This window comes from Chelon labrosus (genome assembly GCF_963514085.1).
Source record: "Chelon labrosus genome assembly, chromosome: 21".
NCBI lineage: Eukaryota > Metazoa > Chordata > Actinopteri > Mugiliformes > Mugilidae > Chelon > Chelon labrosus.
Genome location: NC_140354.1, coordinates 22,977,999 through 22,997,742, shown reverse-complemented (window position 1 = coordinate 22,997,742; position 19,744 = coordinate 22,977,999). Strand labels below are relative to the sequence as shown.

Sequence of the window (19,744 nt, the reverse complement as noted above, 5' to 3'; positions counted from 1 at the left end):
CATCCTGTGTTTTTTCTGTCGTAATTCCCTCATTTGTCAAACCTATGTTTTTCTTTTTACCTGCTCGTCACTGCAGCACCTTTGTTCTTTTCTTTTAAAATCCTCATTAAGTTGACTTATTTGTTCACCCTGTCCTTCACAAGTGTTTCTTTTATTTGGGTCTCCCTACACCGTGACAGATCCCCAAATCCAAAGCATTTTTATTTTGTCTTCCATAAAGAAAGATTCTGTAAAACTGTATGAAGATAACATCCTACAAAAACAGGATCAAAGCTCCTCTAATTACAAAGGAGTATCTGGTTGTTAACAGGTCGACACCACTTACAGATGTTCCTGTTTAAACCCTAACCTGGACGAAACATCTTCAAGAAACCCACCACACCCAACTACCTTTGTTCAGCTGGCGCTCAGCTCCGTTTAATTCCTTCTCATCGATCGATATCAATAATTATTAAAGACGTCCGGATGTGTGCGAGAAGTCCGGCCGTACCACCGCGGATGAAACTCTCTGGCCTTGAACTGAATTACAGTATTAGCAGAGGGATATTACTGGTGATGTGAGAGGATAATCTGAAGCCACGGGAATAAAAACGTATTGATTTTCCACTGCATCAAGGTCGCTTCTTCTCCCTCTCTCTCGCTCTCTGGTTTCTCCTCCTCGGGTTCGGATTCAGATCTGAAGATATCACAACTTTAACTTAGTTTTTTTTCTTTTTAGAAGAAATAAGGAGAAATTTGTCCATGCTGCAAGAGATGAAATGAAATCAATCATGTTTTACTGTTTGCAGATGATGCAGATCAGTGTTTATAGTAGGGGTGGGATTTTAATGCGTTAATTACGATGAATTAATTACAAACAAATTAACGTGTTAAAAAAATGTATGCATTTAATTGCAGTTTGCATTCCAAACATTGCGCAACTTTTGTCAGTGCACAGTTTCCTGATTTCCGATTACATTGATGCACACGTCAGAGCTTGGCTAACAGCTACCAAAATGGAGGAATCGGATGAAAGCACGTTGCTAGGACTGATGGAAGGCAAACCTTCCCGTATTACCGTGTTAAACTTGCTGTTATTTGGACACTTTTAGTGTGTCTGTATGTTTTCTTGTATGTTAACTGACTGGTGTTTAGCTTCAGTGGTGTTGTCATTTATATTTTAGTAAGTTTTCTGTTTGCTGTTTGCAGTTACTGGAAGGTTATTGGAGCAGACTCACAGAGCTGGTCCACCCACTTATGCTGCAATCTCACACAAGACTAGATATAGGGGGTAATTTATTTCAGTAATTTTATTGAAAAGATAATTCCACAATAAAAATGGGCAGGCAATCTTTTTCAGGCTGAAAGCCAACCAACAAGAACCAGACTGTAATTAAATAAATACCAGGAGATACACAGTTAAAAATGTCAACTAAGAGTTACTAATTTAAAGAAAGGTCCACTATGCTTAGAATAAAATGATAAAATCCTGAAAATAAATAAAACCATATAGACGTACACTGCAAAACATGACTAACAGAAAATTTATATGAAATATTAAGTAATAATGGGATAATGCCAAATATGACATATACTAAAAAACGATGACAATGTAATTCACTGTAGAGACCTAAACAACCCACTGTTAAACACTGAGAGACACAATACAAAAAAGGAGGAAAACTTTGTTCTGCGAAGATAAGAGAATAATAATAATATTAATGCTCACATATAAAATGGATAGAAAATAATCTGAACACTGAAAAACAGGAAGGACTGTTGATGTTGGCAGATTGACATGTGTCTGAATCATTCATGAGGAACTGGACTGGATCTGTTGGAGCTCTGTGAAGGGTTTACATGCAGCTCTGTTGATGGTCATAAATGGAGACCATGTGGATGAAGCTCTCCTCTCCACCTCCCAGTGACATGGTCCAGTCACAGTCTGCTTCAACCTCTCTGTACCATCAGGACACAGCTCATCCTCTCTCAGAACACACATCGTCCTGTTCAGTCTCACCTTGGAGAAGATGGTCACCAGGAGCTGTAGAGAGATGAAGAAACAATGAAGATAAATGAGTGTTTGCAGAGAGTCACTTCATCAGCTGTCAGTCAGTGTCAAGATTTACAGGAAACACTGGATCTTTGATACTAACAGTGTTTAGTTCAATACAGCTGAACTACTACTACTACTGACCTCAGAGTTTTCAGTGTATAGTCTGGACTATTCACAAGATCACGCAACTGCTTCACTCCTGAATCCTGCAGCTTGTTTCCACTCAGGTCCATATCTTTCAGATGGGAAGGGTTGGACTTCAGAGCTGATGCCAGAGAATCACAGCTGATCTCTGACAAACTGCAGTAACTCAAACTGTATAAAGAAAGCGCATTTTTCAATCCTCCAGATGTGACTCGTTAGCACTAATTAGAAATACTCAGTGACCCTGGGACTAAATTTAGGACAAGAAAACTGAAAATATGAAGTAAACTTTATGGATGGAAGATCTGAATGAACATACACTGGATCTACAATAAAATCAGACAGTGAACTGACCCCAGAGTCTCCAGTTTACAGCCTGGATTCTCTAGAAATCGACACAGCTGCTTCACTCCTGAATCCTTCAGCTCCTTGTTGAAACTTAGGTCCAGCGCTGTCAGGTGAGAGGGGTTGGACGCCAGAGCGGAGCCCAGAGAATCAAAGCCAATCTCTGTCAAATTGCAGCGAATCAACCTAAATAAAGGAGAAAACAAAAAGAAGACAAAGTTCAACAAAAGATACGCTAAATATGCAAGGAACCAGGGGACACAAGGAGGATGCAGGAAAACATTAGAGAGCACAGGTGAGAGAACATCCAGGGAATAAACGCTGGTAGCAGAGCACAACTAAAACCATCCAGAGATATGAGACAAACGGACAAAGCACAGACAGGACTAAATATAAGCAGTAAAGAAGTCACAGGTAAAACAACAAGGTCAACATAGCTTTATCATCACATTAACATGGAGGCTGACCTCAGAGTCTCCAGTCTACAGTCTGGACTCCCCAGAAAACCACACAGACGCTTCACTCCTGGACCCTGAAGACTGTTGTTACTCAGGTTCAGGTGTTTCAGATGGGAGGGGTTGGCCTTCAGAGCTGAGACCAGAAAACCACAGCTGATCTCTGACAGACTGCTGCCACTCAAACTGAATAAAGAATAAAAGTATAAATCATTAATAATTTATATTCTTCATGTTTGAAATATAAACAAATGGAATTTTACAGAAGGAAACTTTATGGTAGTAAATTCAGATGTGGATTAAACATATCAGATCTACAACAGTAACAGACAGTGAACTCACTCCAGAGTCTCCAGTCTACAGTCTGGCCTCTCCAGAAAACCACACAGCTGCTTCACTCCTGAATCCTGCAGCTTGTTTTCGCTGAGGTTCAGACGTCTCTGATGGGAGGGGTTGGACTTCAGAGCTGAGGCCAGAGGACCACAGCTGATCGTTGAAAAACTGCAGCAACTTAAACTGGATAAAGAAAGTGCATTTTTTTACTGTTTTTGACAATTTATTATCAATAGTGATAACTATAAGTTGCTGCCCAAATCAAGTCTCTTATTATTTGTTAAAGGAGAAATTTACATGTTCAACCATGTCTTCCAACAACAGCCACATATGTACATTACAGAGTTCTTCAGGTTCCTGCCATCCACACTGACCGTGTGGTGGTATCTCTCTAACACATCTACACTGTACGTCTGACTGACACTAATCAAGTGGGCGTCTACCAAAGTTCCTGTTAAGAACAAGTTTTCTTTTTGAGTTCCTATCTCTCCACTGCAGCTCAGCAGGAAACACTCAGGAATCACAAAGATACTGACATATTGATTAGCTTCCATTTTTATCTGACAGTCCAGACACGAGAACTGATCTAAACTGGATCTCTGTTCTTCAGAAGTCTGCTAATAAAATAAATGAAAACTGACCTCAGAGTCTCCAGTTTACAGTTTAGACTCTCCAGTCCAGCACACAGCTGCTTCACTCCTGAATCCTGCAGGCTGTTTACACTCAGGTCCAGCTCCGTCAGCTTACAGGACTTGCAGCTGAGAACTGAGGACAGAGCTTCACAGCTTCTCTCTGAGAGGCTACAGCCATTCAGTCTGAAGACAAAAAAAACCCACCAAAAACTAGTAACTTTTGTGACCAGCTGACATGTTGCTGTGTATTTATTGATGATGAACCTACAGAGCTTTGTTGGAGGCTTTTACCACTGGCAGCAGCCTCAGAAGAACCTCCTCTGAATCAGAGTATTTCTTCAGGTCAAACACGTCCAGATCTTCTCCTGACGACAGTAAGATGAAGCCCAGAGCTGACCACTGAGCAGGAGACAGTTTATCTGTGGAGAGACCTCCTGACTTAAGGGACTGTTGGATCTCCTCCACTAGAGAACCATCATTCAGTTCATTCAGACAGTGGAACAGATTGATGCTTCTCTCTGCAGACAGATTCTCACTGATCTTCTTCTTGATGTACTGGACTGTTTCCTGATTGGTCTGTGAGCTACTACTTGTCTGTGTCAGCAGGCCTCGTAGAAGAGTCTGATTGGTCTGCTGTGAAAGACCCAAGAGGAAGCGGAGGAACATGTCCAGGTGTCCATTTGGACTCTGTAAGGCCTTGTCCACAGCACTGTGGTGGAGATGTATTCGTTTTTTAAATGGATTAAACCACCAGGATCTTGTCTGTTGTTCTTCCAGCAGGTTGACATCAGAGTTGATGAAGGTCAGATGGACATGAAGAGCAGCCAGAAACTCCTGAACGCTCAGATGGACGAAGCAGAACACCTTGTCCTGGTACAGTCCTCTCTCCTCTTTAAAGATCTGTGTGAACACTCCTGAGTACACTGAGGCTGCTCTGATATTGATGCCACACTCTGTCAGGTCTGATTCATAGAAGATCAGGTTTCCTTTCAGCAGCTGATCAAACGCCAGTTTTCCCAGAGACTCAATCATCTTCCTGGTTTCTAGACTCCAGTGTGAATCTGTCTCAGCACCTCCATCATACTTGACCTTCTTCACTTTGGTCTGAACCACCAGGAAGTGGATGTACATCTCAGTCAGGGTCTTGGGTAGCTCTCCTCCCTCTCTGGTTTCCAACACATCCTCCAGAACTGTAGCAGTGATCCAGCAGAAGACTGGGATGTGACACATGATGTGGAGGCTTCGTGATGTCTTGATGTGGGAGATGATCCTGCTGGCCTGCTCCTCATCTCTGAATCTCTTCCTGAAGTACTCCTCCTTCTGGGGGTCAGTGAAGCCTCTGACCTCTGTCACCATGTCAACACACTCAGGAGGGATCTGATTAGCTGCTGCAGGTCGTGTGGTTATCCAGAGGCGAGCAGAGGGAAGCAGTTTCCCCCTGATGAGGTTTGTCAGCAGCACATCCACTGAGGTGGACTCTGTAACATCAGTCAGGATCTCAGTGGTGTGGAAGTCCAGAGGAAATCGACACTCATCCAGACCGTCAAAGATGAACATAACCTGGAACTCTTCAAAGCTGCAGATTCCTGCTTCTTTGGTTTCAGTAAAGAAGTTATGAACAAGTTCCACCAAGCTGAACTTTCTCTCTTTCACCACATTCAGCTCTCTGAAAGTCAATGGAAATATGAAGAGGATGTCCTGGTTGGCTTTGTCTTCAGCCCAGTCCAGAGTGAACTTCTGTGTTAAGACTGTTTTCCCAATGCCAGCCACTCCCTTTGTCATCACTCTTCTGATTGGTCCATGTCTTCCAGCTGAGGCTTTATAGAGGTCTTCTTGTCTGATGGTTGTTTCTGGTCTGTGTGGTTTCCTGGATGCTGTTTCAATCTGTCTGACCTCATGTTCATCATTGACCTCTGCAGTCCGTCCCTCTGTGATGTAGAGCTCTGTGTAGATCTCATTCAGAAGGGTTGCGTTTCCTGCTTTAGCAATCCCCTCAAACACACACTGGAACTTCTCCTTCAGAGTAGATTTAAGTTTACGTTGACACCTATCAAGGGCATCTGAATGATAAAACAACAGACAATCAGATCATCTAAAGTGTTGTAGATCAGTTTACTGTATACGGCATCAAGAAAGACTAACTGGACCCTTTGGAACTATCTGCATTTATACCTAAACGTGTCCTCACATCTGGTCAGATCTTCAGAGATACTCTGCTCAAGCAAGCGTTAACACAACCATCACCAGAGAAACACGTGGCCTCACCTTTCTGAGCAGGCTGGCCAGAGGACAAATCCAGGTGACAGGAAAGAGCACGATCTATGGACTGAAGACGTTGGATCATCTTCCTGCAGGCCATCTCTCCCTTTTTCTTCACAGTGTCAATGAAGTGGCGTACCTTTTCTGCTCTGACTGGGCTCTCCTGAGATATCGATTCTTTCTCCAACTCAGTCAAGACACCGTCTGTTACGAGGGCCTCGAGGAGCTGTGTAAGGACTTCCATCGACACCCTTTCCACCAACTTAGCCCTCAAGCCGGCAACCAACTTCTCTACAGGAACAAGGACATGTGCATCTCAGACATTCTGCAACTCAGGGGTCCCTCAGTCTTACCTGCCACTGCCCACTCAGCGTTGTATGTGAGCTTTAATTTTGGTATGTAAATACACAGAGTCTCCCCAGAGTCTCCTCTATAAAACATGTCCAAGTTGTTTAGAAGGCTTGGAGTTTGACTGCAGTCGTCTCAAACACAGCCTAATGCTGCACTGGATGGATGAGCAGAGGACGACTGCATGTGACAGAGGACACGTTATAGACCGTGTTTGTTTGTGTCCAAACGGTGAAAGCTTGAACACTCTGAGAGGCTTTAATCGGATAATACAGGTCTTCACATTATCTGTTTTAGCTGAACGGAACAAACTGAAAACATACCTGCTGTAACAACGTCTTTATCCACATCTTGAGGCAAAGGTTTTCCTGTTGGAGACCAGCAATGACTTTTATTACGGTTCAAACAACATAAATCTTTTAAGATTGTGTGACAGGTGTCCCAGGTTTTGCCCTCTCTCTGACTAACCTTCATTCCTGAGGATTTTCTTTAAAATCTCCTCGGCCACCTCTTTAGTCTTTGTGCTGTACATCTCCACCATCAGATCCACCATGTCGTTCATGTCGTTTATATTTTTTGCTCCGCCCAGATAATTCTTTTTAATAGGTTCTTTTCGTGATAGGTTCGCATTCTGCAACCATGATCTGAAGTGCTCCATCTGCTCAGCGTTCAGATCCATCAGAGTGTTCAGCAGCCACTCCTTTAAAGTCTGATGAGACAAGAGGAGAATCTGATCTCATTCAGGATCATGTGAGTCGTTGACAGAGGAAGAACAGAAACGTCTGAATTATTTTGGATCAATCTTTTCGAATTAAGTCTGTATTGGTATGTCCACCTGCAACGTCCTCATTATACACAGCTAGAACATCAAACCTCATGTCAGTGTCCAAACATGTATGGACCAACAGAAATGGCAACACAAGAACAAAACGGAGACTCCAAACCAGGTCAACAGTCACCACATCCCTAAAACTCAGGTGGAAGGAACTGTGAGTTAAGCTAGCGGTTCAGATGTCACCACACAATGAACGCTCGGTAGAACTCGCTGTAAGGTGCAGTGATGTCTGCCTCCTTGTCCCACGCTGGCCAGGATGTAATATTATAATGTAATGTGACCATCTGCTGTTTTTATGTCTAAAACTCGCGTTGCATTAAGATACCTCTGTTTGTTCTGGCCAAAGGACTTGAAGAAAAGTTAATTTAGAGTCTGTCTCAAACGCTCCCGTCTAAAACAAAAGAGGAAGTACGCTAACGTTGTTATAGCGACCTGAAACTTCATGAAGGATAACTTACACTGCTGTCGTCCATCTGGGTCACATGGTCAGGACTGTGCATCTGAATGCTGCAGAGAGATGGAGATCATTTTTTTGATAAATGATTAAACTGTGAATGACTGACAGGTCCGTGGAGAAGTTACTAGGATCATAAATTCTAAGTCTCTGCAGGGATCATTGTCTTTGTTCAGCCAGATCCTGCAGATCACAGGCTGCGGTCCATGACTTGTAGACCTTCCTATTTAATTCAAAACATATTCTTCAAGTCCTATTTTTGAAGACAACATGAAGACATACATCTCCTATATCTTACCTATTCTGAGGAGAGAGTTTTTGTCTTTTACGGTCTGTGGCGTCATCGCTCTTCATAGATGCACAGCTGGGTTCAGGTTCAGGTCCAGGAGAGTCCTCTCTGTCCTCCCTCTGGTCCATGCCGCTGAATTCACATCCACATCAGCTCACACACTCTTTCTACCTTCACCTGCAGAAGAAACACCAATCATTCATCTGAACATCAACTGAAATCTTCTCAGCTGCTCCTCCACTGACTGGCTCTGGCTCGGGATGTTGATTGATCTACTTTCTATAAAAAGTCTATGTCAGGAAGTTCCACAGTCAGTTAACAGTTAAGCAGAACATCAGTCTGGTGATATTCACACTAGTATCATGTAGGAGAAACCCTCAGACTTGAGGCTGGAACCAGGAAATATTTGATATTTTTGACTAATTGATGATCAGTGTCATGGACAACTTCTCCAAACATCAGATGGAGAGAGTAACGATAAAGGTACCAGAGACAAAGAGAAAGAGTGAAACAAACCAGACTAACAGATTAGTGAAAGAGCTGAAGAAGAAGAATAAGAAGACTCTCCACTATACACTGGACAGTAGAGACACAGGTGAGCAGGGCTGCACCTGTGAAGGAGGATGGACAGGTAGGACAGGTTGCAAAGGCCAGATAATTATCAACAAAGCTCCCTGAAAAGTACTTCACAAGTTAAAAGGAAAAGTCATAAATCTATCTTGTCGGTTTTAAAACAGGAATTTCCTTAAAAGTAAAAAAAAAAAAAAATTAAAGTGTACTTCAAAGTATTTCATATTTTGCACATTAACATTAATGAATGAGGCCTTTAATGTCAGTAAATGCCATTGTACAGCCAAAGGTACAGTTCCTCCATTTCTCCAGCACATGTTCAGTTAAAGCATAAACTACTACTTTCACCACTTTTTCTATTCTACACTGATAAATACAGGGACACAGAAAGTCGTGCAGCTTTCCAGCGGCCGTACGCTACAACTCAGGCCGCACTCAGTGGCTCAGATAGCGGAAGAGCAGCGGCTCATCTCCGCCTCGTCCACAGGCTGATGGAGGCTGAAAAGCTGCACCAGTTGTCTCTGAGCTGCCTACAGCTGATGTTAACGAAGAAAACAATAAAAACTTCTTCCATTACCTTCGGATGGAAGTGTGCACGCAGAGACAGATCTGCGCCATTATCTGCAAAAAAGTGAAAGTTAACTGAAACAACAAGGACACACCCAGAGAGGCGTTAACTGCAGCTGCATTTTATCTCTGTTTTTCTCGGTACTCGCTGAACTGCAGCTGTCCCCTGCACTTTTTCAAAAGGCCGTTTTGGTCCCCTGCACTTTTGTTACGCTAACAATGCTACGCTATAGTAAACAGAGACGCGTCTAGCAATAGGACCAAGCGGAAAACGGCCGCTCAAGTTGAAGCCTGTTTCCCTTTGTTTAGACCCGCCCACAAGCTCCTCGATTGGCCAATAAAGCAGCATATCCACTTCAAGATCCTCCTCATCGTTTACAAAGCTCTCAATAATCTTGTAAAGTGTATTAGTTTTATTGAAAGTGCTGATAAATAAAATGTCATATTATTATTATTATTTTTAAAAAAGGGAAAATACAATACAAATGTGATTTTATACATCATGTCTGTGAAGGTTCTCAGTCATCCAGGTCATGGTATATCCAACAAAGTTTAAAAAAAGGCAACTGGACTTGTATAGTTTTTTTGAGAAGACGTCTTCTCAAAAAAAACTATACAAGTCCAGTTGCCTTTTTTAAACTTTGTTGGATTTTATACATCCAAACTCTTGATAATTGTGAAACTATTCCTCCATAACCGTATCTTCAGAACTGATGATTGTTGCACCCCAAGTTGTTCATGTCATACATCCTGAGTTGGAGTGAAGTTGAAACACAGCACTGGGTGATAATGTTTTGCTACATGCTTTACAACCAGTCAAACCAAAAAAGGGAACATTCAACTTAAAAGTAGCAACAGAAAACTAGAAGAACTACTAGAAAACACAGTCAACTGAAAGATTAGAGTTTTATTAAAAATACTTGTGACTGGAGGCTAGTGTATCATTCAAGCATCAATAAAGACACTAATACAGACCCCACGATTTGAGAACTGCTGGTCTAATCTGAAAAAAAAAAATAATAATAATAATAATAATAATAATTCAGGCGTGGTGTGGTTTCTGTTGCTATCATTAGCTTTTTGAGGATTTTTTGGAAGCTAGATTACAACGTTAGCAATGCTATAGGACCACATCGTTTTGATAGTATAGCTAACTCTAGCTAGCAACAACCCAGTAACCCTCAGTTTATTATTAAAAATTATCCAGATGCTCATGCAGGACATCTGGTTAATTAAGTCTAGATTATTCTGCTACAACTTTTTCATTTTGCAAAATAATTTTTACTTTTTACTTAAGTACGTTTCAGAGCCTGTACTTTCTTACTTTTACTTGAGTAAAGGAGTTGAATCAGTACTTTTACTTTTATCAGAGTATTTTTTTACACAAGTATCTGTACTTTTACTTAAGTACAGAATGTGAATACTTTTGCCACCTGTGCGAACCCCCATGCCTAATTTTGTAGTGTGCGAGTGGTAGCGTTGTGTCGTTCGCGAATGATTCGTTCAAAAGAACGAATCTTTTGAGTGAACGTACTGAATGGAATGACTTCCGGGAGTGGAACTGCAGAGTTTTGTGACACACTTGTGAATCTTCGGCGAACGACGCAGCCAGCGTGCGGGACGGGTGGGAGGGACTGTTGACACCTGAGCGACTCTGGTTGTGGCCACATCCATCCCATCGGAGAGGTTTTTCAGCAAGATGGGGCAGATAATATCAGAGAGACTAAATCGGCTCAGCTCATCCAGAGTCAGCCAGCTTGTATTTTCAAATGCAAATCTGGAGTAAGAGCAAGATCATTTGATGAAAATACTTTGGGAGCATAATGTGCAAGGACAATCTTTCATTGACTTTTCATCTGCTTTTAACTGCATCCAGCCACATATTTTAGCAGGAAGATTAAGGGACTTCTACAATGTAGATCCTGGTCTAATAGCATGGCTAATGGACTTTTTAACAGAAAGACCACAATGTGTGAGGGTCAATGGTGTTTCGTCAGACACCCTTGTCTCCTCCACTGGATCACCTCAGGGCTGTGTCCTCTCACCCTTGCTGTTTGTTTTGTACACAAACGAATGCCGTAGTCAGCATGTGGGACGTCACATTTTAAAGTTTGCAGACGACTCCGTAATTGTGTCCTTGCTGACTAGTGACGACCCTGACTGTGGCCCCGTAGTGAGGGAATTCACTGACTGAATTGATGCTATTTGTAGCAAGGCCCATCAACGCATGTATTTTTTAAGGAAATTGAGGAGTTTTAATGTCGACAGCACTTTTATGAAAATGTTTTATTCTTGCTTTATTGAGTCCATTCTTACCTTTTCTTTTATCTGTTGGTATGGTTCACTTTCCCTCAAGAACAGGAACAGATTGCAGGGCATAATAAAAGTGTGCAGCAAAATCGCAGGCATTAGCCTCAATGACCTGTCTGACCTGTATAGGCACAGAACCTTAAGTAAGGCCCGTTTACTCCTCATCGACCTGAACCATCCCCTGGTCGGTGAGTTTGTACTGCTTCCGTCGGGCCGCAGGTATATTATGCCAAGGTGTAGGACAAACAGACTCAAGAAATCTTTTATCCCTGCTGCCATAGGTTTTCTTAATAAGTGACTTTTTATTCTGTTTTCTGTGTTTGATGTTGTTTGTTGTTGTTTTTTAACATTGTTTTTAATATTGTCGACTGTGTCTGTTACTGCTGGCTGCAGAACAATTTGCCCCTCGGGGACAATAAAGACTCCTTGAACCTTGAACCTTCATTTGTTTGACACTTGTAATAGTTTTAGTTTGTCATTTTGCTTTATATTTATTATTTCTTGTTTTCATTTCAGTGCAATAAAACACATTTATCAACCAGACTTTTAGTCACATACACTTTATTTGTTTATTTGACAGGCTGGAAAAATGAACTCACATTGTGTTCATTCTTCAGCCTATTGCACCAGACGGAGCATCATCTTTGCAGTAGGTCTACAAGGGAATACATAATATAAAACAGTGCATATAATACCCTTACATTAATACACGTCTATAAACTCTGACTGCAAGAAGGATTTAAATATTGGAAGTTTTTAAAAGTAACAGAATCTCTGACCCAGCTTTCCTAGTTTCCAATATTTGCTAAACTCCGCAATATAAAAGAAAGAGGACTCGCGTTCACGTTTGGTGAAGGTGCTGCTGCTGTAGTGTTGTGTCATTCGCTACACACAGAGAGGTGAGTCTCTCTGGCAATTCACGTTTGCACTGCCACTAATGATTCGCGAACCTACTGCAAGATTCGGTAGGTTCGTGATTCGTGATTGCAGCTAGGGATATTTTCTTTCTTTTTCTACTGTTTTGAATTTAAATGCAATTAAATGCATTTTTCCAGACATTTAGAGAGCTTGAGTATACGATATTCATGTCTGTGTCTATTATTTGATTCAGTCGTCCACTAAAATCCATTTAAGTTGAAAATTGTTGCTTTTTGGGGCAAATATTGTTTTGCGATTAAAATGTGATTAATTGAGATTAATTAATCTCGATTAGTTAGATTAGTTAATCTCGATTAGTTAATTAATTAGAATTTTTATTTTTATTTTTATTGAATCCCACCCCTATATGAGACACGCCAAGCCTGCATGGATGTGTGCCTCCACATGAAGGGTTCCCTCTGCCAGAGAAGAGCCTTGGCTCTTGTGTTGAATACTAAAACTGTGTCAGAGAGCGCAGGCAAATATTTCTGCCTCCTCTGTGGGGAGTTCAGACGACTGCAGCAGCCTGTCTCTTTCTCGACCTTTCTCTCTCGCAGCCTCTAAACACGTTATCTGCTGTTTCTCCTCGTCTCCTTTGCGTCCATCGCTCCGTTCGCCCTCGTTGATGCAATGACCGCTCCACACCACCGGAGAACCCTCATCTCCACAGCAGCATCAATAATACAGCTGAAACAACATCAACTGAAACTATCAACATCATACAGATACACAATAAAACAGGACATTTACTCACCAGAACTTTATTTAGAGTTCTCCTCAGAGCCTGTCAACCAAGGGTAGCGCTCATAGTTCCAGCAACACATGATGATGAAATATGATTGGATAAAAGCTCTAATGCTAAGCTACACTGACAGAAGCACCACAGCTGTGAGACAGACATGACATGAAAAGAATAAACTATTGGAAATAATTAAATAAGATTAATGGAAAAATATTAAAATGGAAGTTGGGCTCCGGCCACTTCAGGCTTCATCTCGCTCCTCTGAAAGCCAATGGGTGACATCACGATGAGTTTGTCCGTCGTATATACAGTTACTGGACAGTTATTGGAGAAGACTCACAGAGCTGGTCCACCCACTTATGCTGCAAGCTCACACATAGGGGCTAATTTATTTCAGTAATTTTATTGAAAAGATAATTCCACAATAAAAGTGCAGGCAAACAGTCTTTTCAGGCTGAAAGCCAACCAACAAGAACCAGACTGTAATGAAATGAATACCAGGAGATACACAGTTAAAAACGTCAAGTAAGAGTTACTAATTTAAAAAAAAGGTCAACTACGCTTAGAATATAAGAATAAAATCCTGAAAATCAATAAAACCATATAGACGTACACTGCAAAACATGACAAACAGAATTTTTTTTATGAAATATTAAGTAATACTGGGATAATGCCAAATATAAAATATACTAAAAAACGATGACAATGTAATTCACTGTAGAGATCTAAACAACACACTGTTAAACACTGAGAGAGACAATACAAAAAAGGAGGAAAACTTTGTTCTGCGAAGATAAGAGATTATTAATAATATTAATGCTCACATATAAAATGGATAGAAAATAATCTGAACACTGAAAAACAACAGGAGGGACTGTTGATCCTGGCAGGTTGACATGCGTCTGAATCATTCATGAGGAACTGGACTGGATCTGTTAGAGCTCTGTGAAGAGTTTACATGCAGCTCTGTTGATGGTCATAAATGGAGACCATGTGGATGAAGCTCTCCTCTCCACCTCCCACTGACATGGTCCGGTCACAGTCTGCTTCAGCCTCTCTGTACCATCAGGACACAGCTCATCCCCTCTCAGAACACACATTGTCCTGTTCAGTCTCACCTTGGAGAAGATGGTCACCAGGAGCTGTAGAGAGAAGAAGGAACAATGAAGATAAATGAGTGTTTGCAGAGAATCACTTCATCAGCTGTCAGTCAGTGTCAAGATTCACAGGAAACACTGGATCTTTGATACTAACTGTGTTTAGTTCAATACAGCTGAACTACTACTACTACTGACCTCAGAGTCTTCAGTCTATAGTCTGGACTCTTCTTAAGATCACGCAACTGCTTCACTCCTGAATCCTGCAGCTTGTTTCCACTCAGGTCCAGATCTTTCAGATGGGAGGGGTTGGACTTCAGAGCTGATGCCAGAGAATCACAGCTGATCTCTGACAAACTGCAGTAACTCAAACTGTATAAAGAAAGTGCATTTTTCACTCATCCAGATGTGACTTGTTAGCACTAATTAGAAACACTCAGTGACCTCGGGACTAAATTTAGGACAAGAAAACTGAAAATATGAAGTAAACTTTATGGATGGAAGATCTGAATGAACATACACTGTGTCTACAATAAAATCAGACAGTGAACTGACCCCAGAGTCTCCAGTTTACAGCCTGGATTCTCTAGAAATCGACATAGCTGTTTCACTCCTGAATCCTTCAGCTCCTTGTTGAAACTCAGGTCCAGCGCTGTCAGGTGAGAGGGGTTGGACGCCAGAGCGGAGCCCAGAGAATCAAAGCCAATCTCTGTCAAATCGCAGCGAATCAACCTAAATAAAGGAGAAAACAAAAAGAAGAAGACAAAGTTCAACAAAAGTTACGCTAAATATGCAAGGAACCAGGAGACACAAGGAGGATGCAGGAAAACATTAGAGAGCACAGGTGAGAGAACATCCAGGGAATAAACGCTGGTAGCAGAGCACAACTAAAACCATCCAGAGATATGAGACAAACCGACAAAGCACAGACAGGACTAAATATAAGCAAGGAACTAATCAGTAAAGATGTCACAGGTAAAACAACCAGCTCAACATAACTTTATCATCACATTAACATGGAGGCTGACCTCAGAGTCTCCAGTCTACAGTGTGGACTCCCCAGAAAACCACAAAGACGCTTCACTCCTGGACCCTGAAGACTGTTGTTACTCAGGTCCAGATGTTTCAGATGGGAGGGGTTGGACTTCAGAGCTGAGACCAGAAAACCACAGCTGATCTCTGACAGACTGCTGCCACTCAAACTGAATAAAGAATGAAAGTATAAATCATTAATGATTTATATTCTTCATGTTTGAAATATAAACAAATGGAACTTTACGGAAGGAAACTTTACGGAAGGAAGTAAATTCAGATGTGGATTAAACATATCAGATCTACAGCAGTAACAGACAGTGAACTCACTCCAGATTCTCCAGTCTACAGTCTGGCCTCTCCAGAAAACCACACAGCTGCTTCACTCCTGAATCCTGCAGCTTGTTTCCACTCAGGCTCAGACGTCTCAGATGGGAGGTGTTGGACTTCAGAGCTGAGGCCAGAGGACCACAGCTGATCGTTGAAAAACTGCAGCAAGTTAAACTGGATAAAGAAAGGGCATTTTACTATTTTTGACAATTTATTATCGATGGTGATAACTAGGGATGTGCGATATTTTATCGTTTATGATATATCATCAAAAACATTCCCCACGGTAAGAATATGTCATCCCGTGATAAAAATGATAAATTCCCATAGATGACGTATATATGTGCGCGACACACTCGCAGCCCAACACGTATGGAATATTGACAGATTGACAATGGCGGAAGGCGGAGCAGATACACCAGGCAGCGAGGAGCTCATTTCTAAACGAGGCTCCACCTCCATTATCTGGTTTGGTTTTAACCCCTTAACGCCTGAATTGATTTTTCAGTTATATAAAGATATGAAATATTTGTATTTTTGCTCACCACTCCGGCCGGTCCTATGAGAAACTAGTGCTTGCAAAAGGTTCCTAGGAATTTTACATGCGTTATTTCGGCTGCAGTCTGAACGGAAACAGTGCGTCGCGAATTCGCGACACTAGGCGTTAAGGGGTTAAAAAGTCTGTTGCAGAGCAGCAAATTACAACATGCAAGGTTTGCTAACAAATACTGCAGAAAAAGGACAGTAACACCACTAATTTGTCCCACCACCTCAAACACAAGCACAAACCAGAATATGAAGAAAGCCAGAAAATGCGCAAGGATGCAGAAGCAGCGTCGACTTCATCCAAAGAGTCCGGTAAAAAAAAACAACCCAGACAAAACTTGCCGATGCATTATAGACAAAAAAATTTGGCTGAATTGGTGTTTATTTATCGTCATTTTTATCGTTACCGTGATAAATACCAGAAATTATCGTGATAAAAATTTTAGTCCATATCGCCCATCCCTAGTGATAACTATAAGTTGCTGCCCAAATCAAGTCTCTTATTATTTGTTAAAGGAGAAATTTACATGTTCAACCATGTCTTCCAACAATAGTCACATATGGACGTTACAGAGTTCTTCAGATTCCTGCCGTCCACATTGACTGTGTGGTTGTATCTCCCTAACACATCTACACTGTACGTCTGACTGACACTAATTAAGTGGGCGTCTACCACAGTTACTGTTGAGAACAAGTTTCCTTTTTGAGTTCCTATCTCTCCACTGCAGCTCAGCAGGAAACACTCAGGAATCACAAAGATACTGACATATTGATTAGCTTCCATTTCTATCTGACAGTCCAGACTCGAGAACTGATCTAAACTGGATCTCTGTTCTTCAGAAGCCTGCTAATAAAATAAATGAAAACTGACCTCAGAGTCTCCAGTTTACAGTTTGGACTCTCCAGTCCAGCACACAGCTGCTTCACTCCTGAATCCTGCAGGCTGTTTTCACTCAGGTCCAGCTCAGTCAGCTTACAGGACTTGGAGCTGAGAACTGAGGACAGAGCTTCACAGCTTCTCTCTGAGAGGCTACAGCCATTCAGTCTGAAGACAAAAAAAATCACCAACAACTAGTAACTTTTGTGACCAGCTGACAGGTTGCTGTGTATTTATTGATGATGAACCTACAGAGCTTTGTTGGAGGCTTTGACCACTGGCAGCAGCCTCAGAAGAACCTCCTCTGAATCAGAGTATTTCTTCAGGTCAAACATGTCCAGATCTTCTCCTGACGACAGTAAGATGAAGCCCAGAGCTGACCACTGAGCAGGAGACAGTTTATCTGTGGAGAGACCTCCTGATCTCAGGGACTGTTGGATCTCCTCCACTAGAGAACCATCATTCAGTTCATTCAGACAGTGGAACAGATTGATGCTTCTCTCTGCAGACAGATTCTCACTGATCTTCTTCTTGATGTACTGGACTGTTTCCTGATTGGTCTGTGAGCTACTACTTGTCTGTGTCAGCAGGCCTCGTAGGAGAGTCTGATTGGTCTGCAGTGAAAAACCCAAGAGGAAGCGGAGGAACATGTCCAGGTGTCCATTTGGACACTGTAAGGCCTTGTTCACAGCACTGTGGTGGAGATGAATTCGTTTTTTAAATGGATTATACCACCAGGATCTTGTCTGTTGTTCTTCCAGCAGGTTGATATCAGAGTTGATGAAGGTCAGATGGACATGAAGAGCAGCCAGAAACTCCTGAACACTCAGATGGACGAAGCAGAACACCTTGTCCTGGTACAGTCCTCTCTCCTCTTTAAAGATCTGTGTGAACACTCCTGAGTACACTGAGGCTGCTCTGATATCGATGCCACACTCTGTCAGATCTGATTCATAGAAGATCAGGTTTCCTTTCAGCAGCTGATCAAACGCCAGTTTTCCCAGAGACTCAATCATCTTCCTGGTCTCTGGACTCCAGTGTGGATCTGTCTCAGCACCTCCATCATACTTGACCTTCTTCACTCTGGTCTGAACCACCAGGAAGTGGATGTACATCTCAGTCAGGGTCTTGGGCAGCTCTCCTCCCTCCCTGGTTTCCAACACATCCTCCAGAACTGTAGCAGTGATCCAGCAGAAGACTGGGATGTGACACATGATGTGGAGGCTTCGTGATGTCTTGATGTGGGAGATGATCCTGCTGGCCTGCTCCTCATCTCTGAATCTCTTCCTGAAGTACTCCTCCTTCTGGGGGTCAGTGAACCCTCTGACCTCCGTCACCATGTCAACACACTCAGGAGGGATCTGATTGGCTGCTGCAGGTCGTGTGGTTATCCAGAGGTGAGCAGAGGGAAGCAGTTTCCCCCTGATGAGGTTTGTCAGCAGCACATCCACTGAGGTGGACTCTGTAACATCAGTCAGGATCTCAGTGGTGTGGAAGTCCAGAGGAAGTCGACACTCATCCAGACCGTCAAAAATGAACACAACCTGGAACTCTTCAAAGCTGCAGATTCCTGCTTCTTTGGTTTCAGTAAAGAAGTTATGAACAAGTTCCACCAAGCTGAACTTTCTCTCTTTCACCACATTCAGCTCTCTGAAAGTCAATGGAAATATGAAGAGGATGTCCTGGTTGGCTTTGTCTTCAGCCCAGTCCAGAGTGAACTTCTGTGTTAAGAGTGTTTTCCCAATGCCAGCCACTCCCTTTGTCATCACTCTTCTGATTGGTCCATGTCTTCCAGCTGAGGCTTTAAAGAGGTCTTCTTGTCTGATGGTTGTTTCTGGTCTGTGTGGTTTCCTGGATGCTGTTTCAATCTGTCTGACCTCATGTTCATCATTGACCTCTGCAGTCTCTCCCTCTGTGATGTAGAGCTCTGTGTAGATCTCATTCAGAAGGGTTGAGTTTCCTGCTTTAGCAATCCCCTCAAACACACACTGGAACTTCTTCTTCAGAGTAGATTTAAGTTTACGTTGATAAGTGTCAAGAGCATCTGAATGATAAAACAATAGACAATAAGATCATCTAATGTGTTGTAGATCAGTTTACTGTATATGGCATCAAGAAAGACTAACTGGACCCTTTGGAACTATCTGCATTTATACATAAACGTGTCCTCACATCTGGTCAGATCTTCAGAGTTACTCTGCTCAAGCAAGCGTTAACACAACCATCACCAGAGAAACACGTGGCCTCACCTTTCTGAGCAGGCTGGCCAGAGGACAAACCCAGGTGACAGGAAAGAGCACGATCTATGAACTGAAGACATTGGATCATCTTCCTGCAGGCCATCTCTCCCTTTTTCTTCACAGTGTCAATGAAGTGGCGTACCTTTTCTGCTCTGACTCGGTTCTTCTCAGATATCGATTCTTTCTCCAACTCAGTCAAGACACCGTCTGTTATGAGGGCCTCGAGGAGCTGTGTAAGGACTTCCATCGACACCCTTTCCACCAACTCAGTCCTCAAGCCGGCAACCAACATCTCTACAGGAACAAGGACATGTGCATCTCAGACATTCTGCAACTCAGGGGTCCCTCAGTCTTATCTGCCACTGTCCACTCAGTGTTATATGTGA

The 19,744-nt window shown here is 42.3% G+C and overlaps 2 protein-coding genes across 2 annotated transcripts in view; one reads left to right on the top strand and one right to left on the bottom strand.

Annotated features, from left to right (window-relative positions):
- LOC311506241 (uncharacterized protein) overlaps positions 1 to 19,744 on the top strand; it is a 125,758-nt gene that overhangs the window by 26,158 nt on the left and 79,856 nt on the right. The window lies entirely within an intron of this gene.
- Positions 1,265 to 19,650, bottom strand: LOC311506113 (uncharacterized protein; the record flags this gene model as incomplete). The annotated part of the gene is given in 21 exon segments (XM_084569995.1): positions 1,265 to 2,023; positions 2,177 to 2,350; positions 2,534 to 2,710; positions 2,992 to 3,165; positions 3,322 to 3,495; positions 3,954 to 4,127; positions 4,213 to 6,004; positions 6,210 to 6,494; positions 6,875 to 6,919; positions 7,020 to 7,260; positions 7,845 to 7,893; positions 8,139 to 8,272; positions 14,355 to 14,378; positions 14,525 to 14,719; positions 14,806 to 14,871; positions 14,873 to 15,065; positions 15,362 to 15,535; positions 15,696 to 15,869; positions 17,113 to 17,286; positions 17,371 to 19,186; positions 19,368 to 19,650. Coding segments are annotated over 21 exon segments (6,528 nt in total). The 3' UTR covers positions 1,265 to 2,013.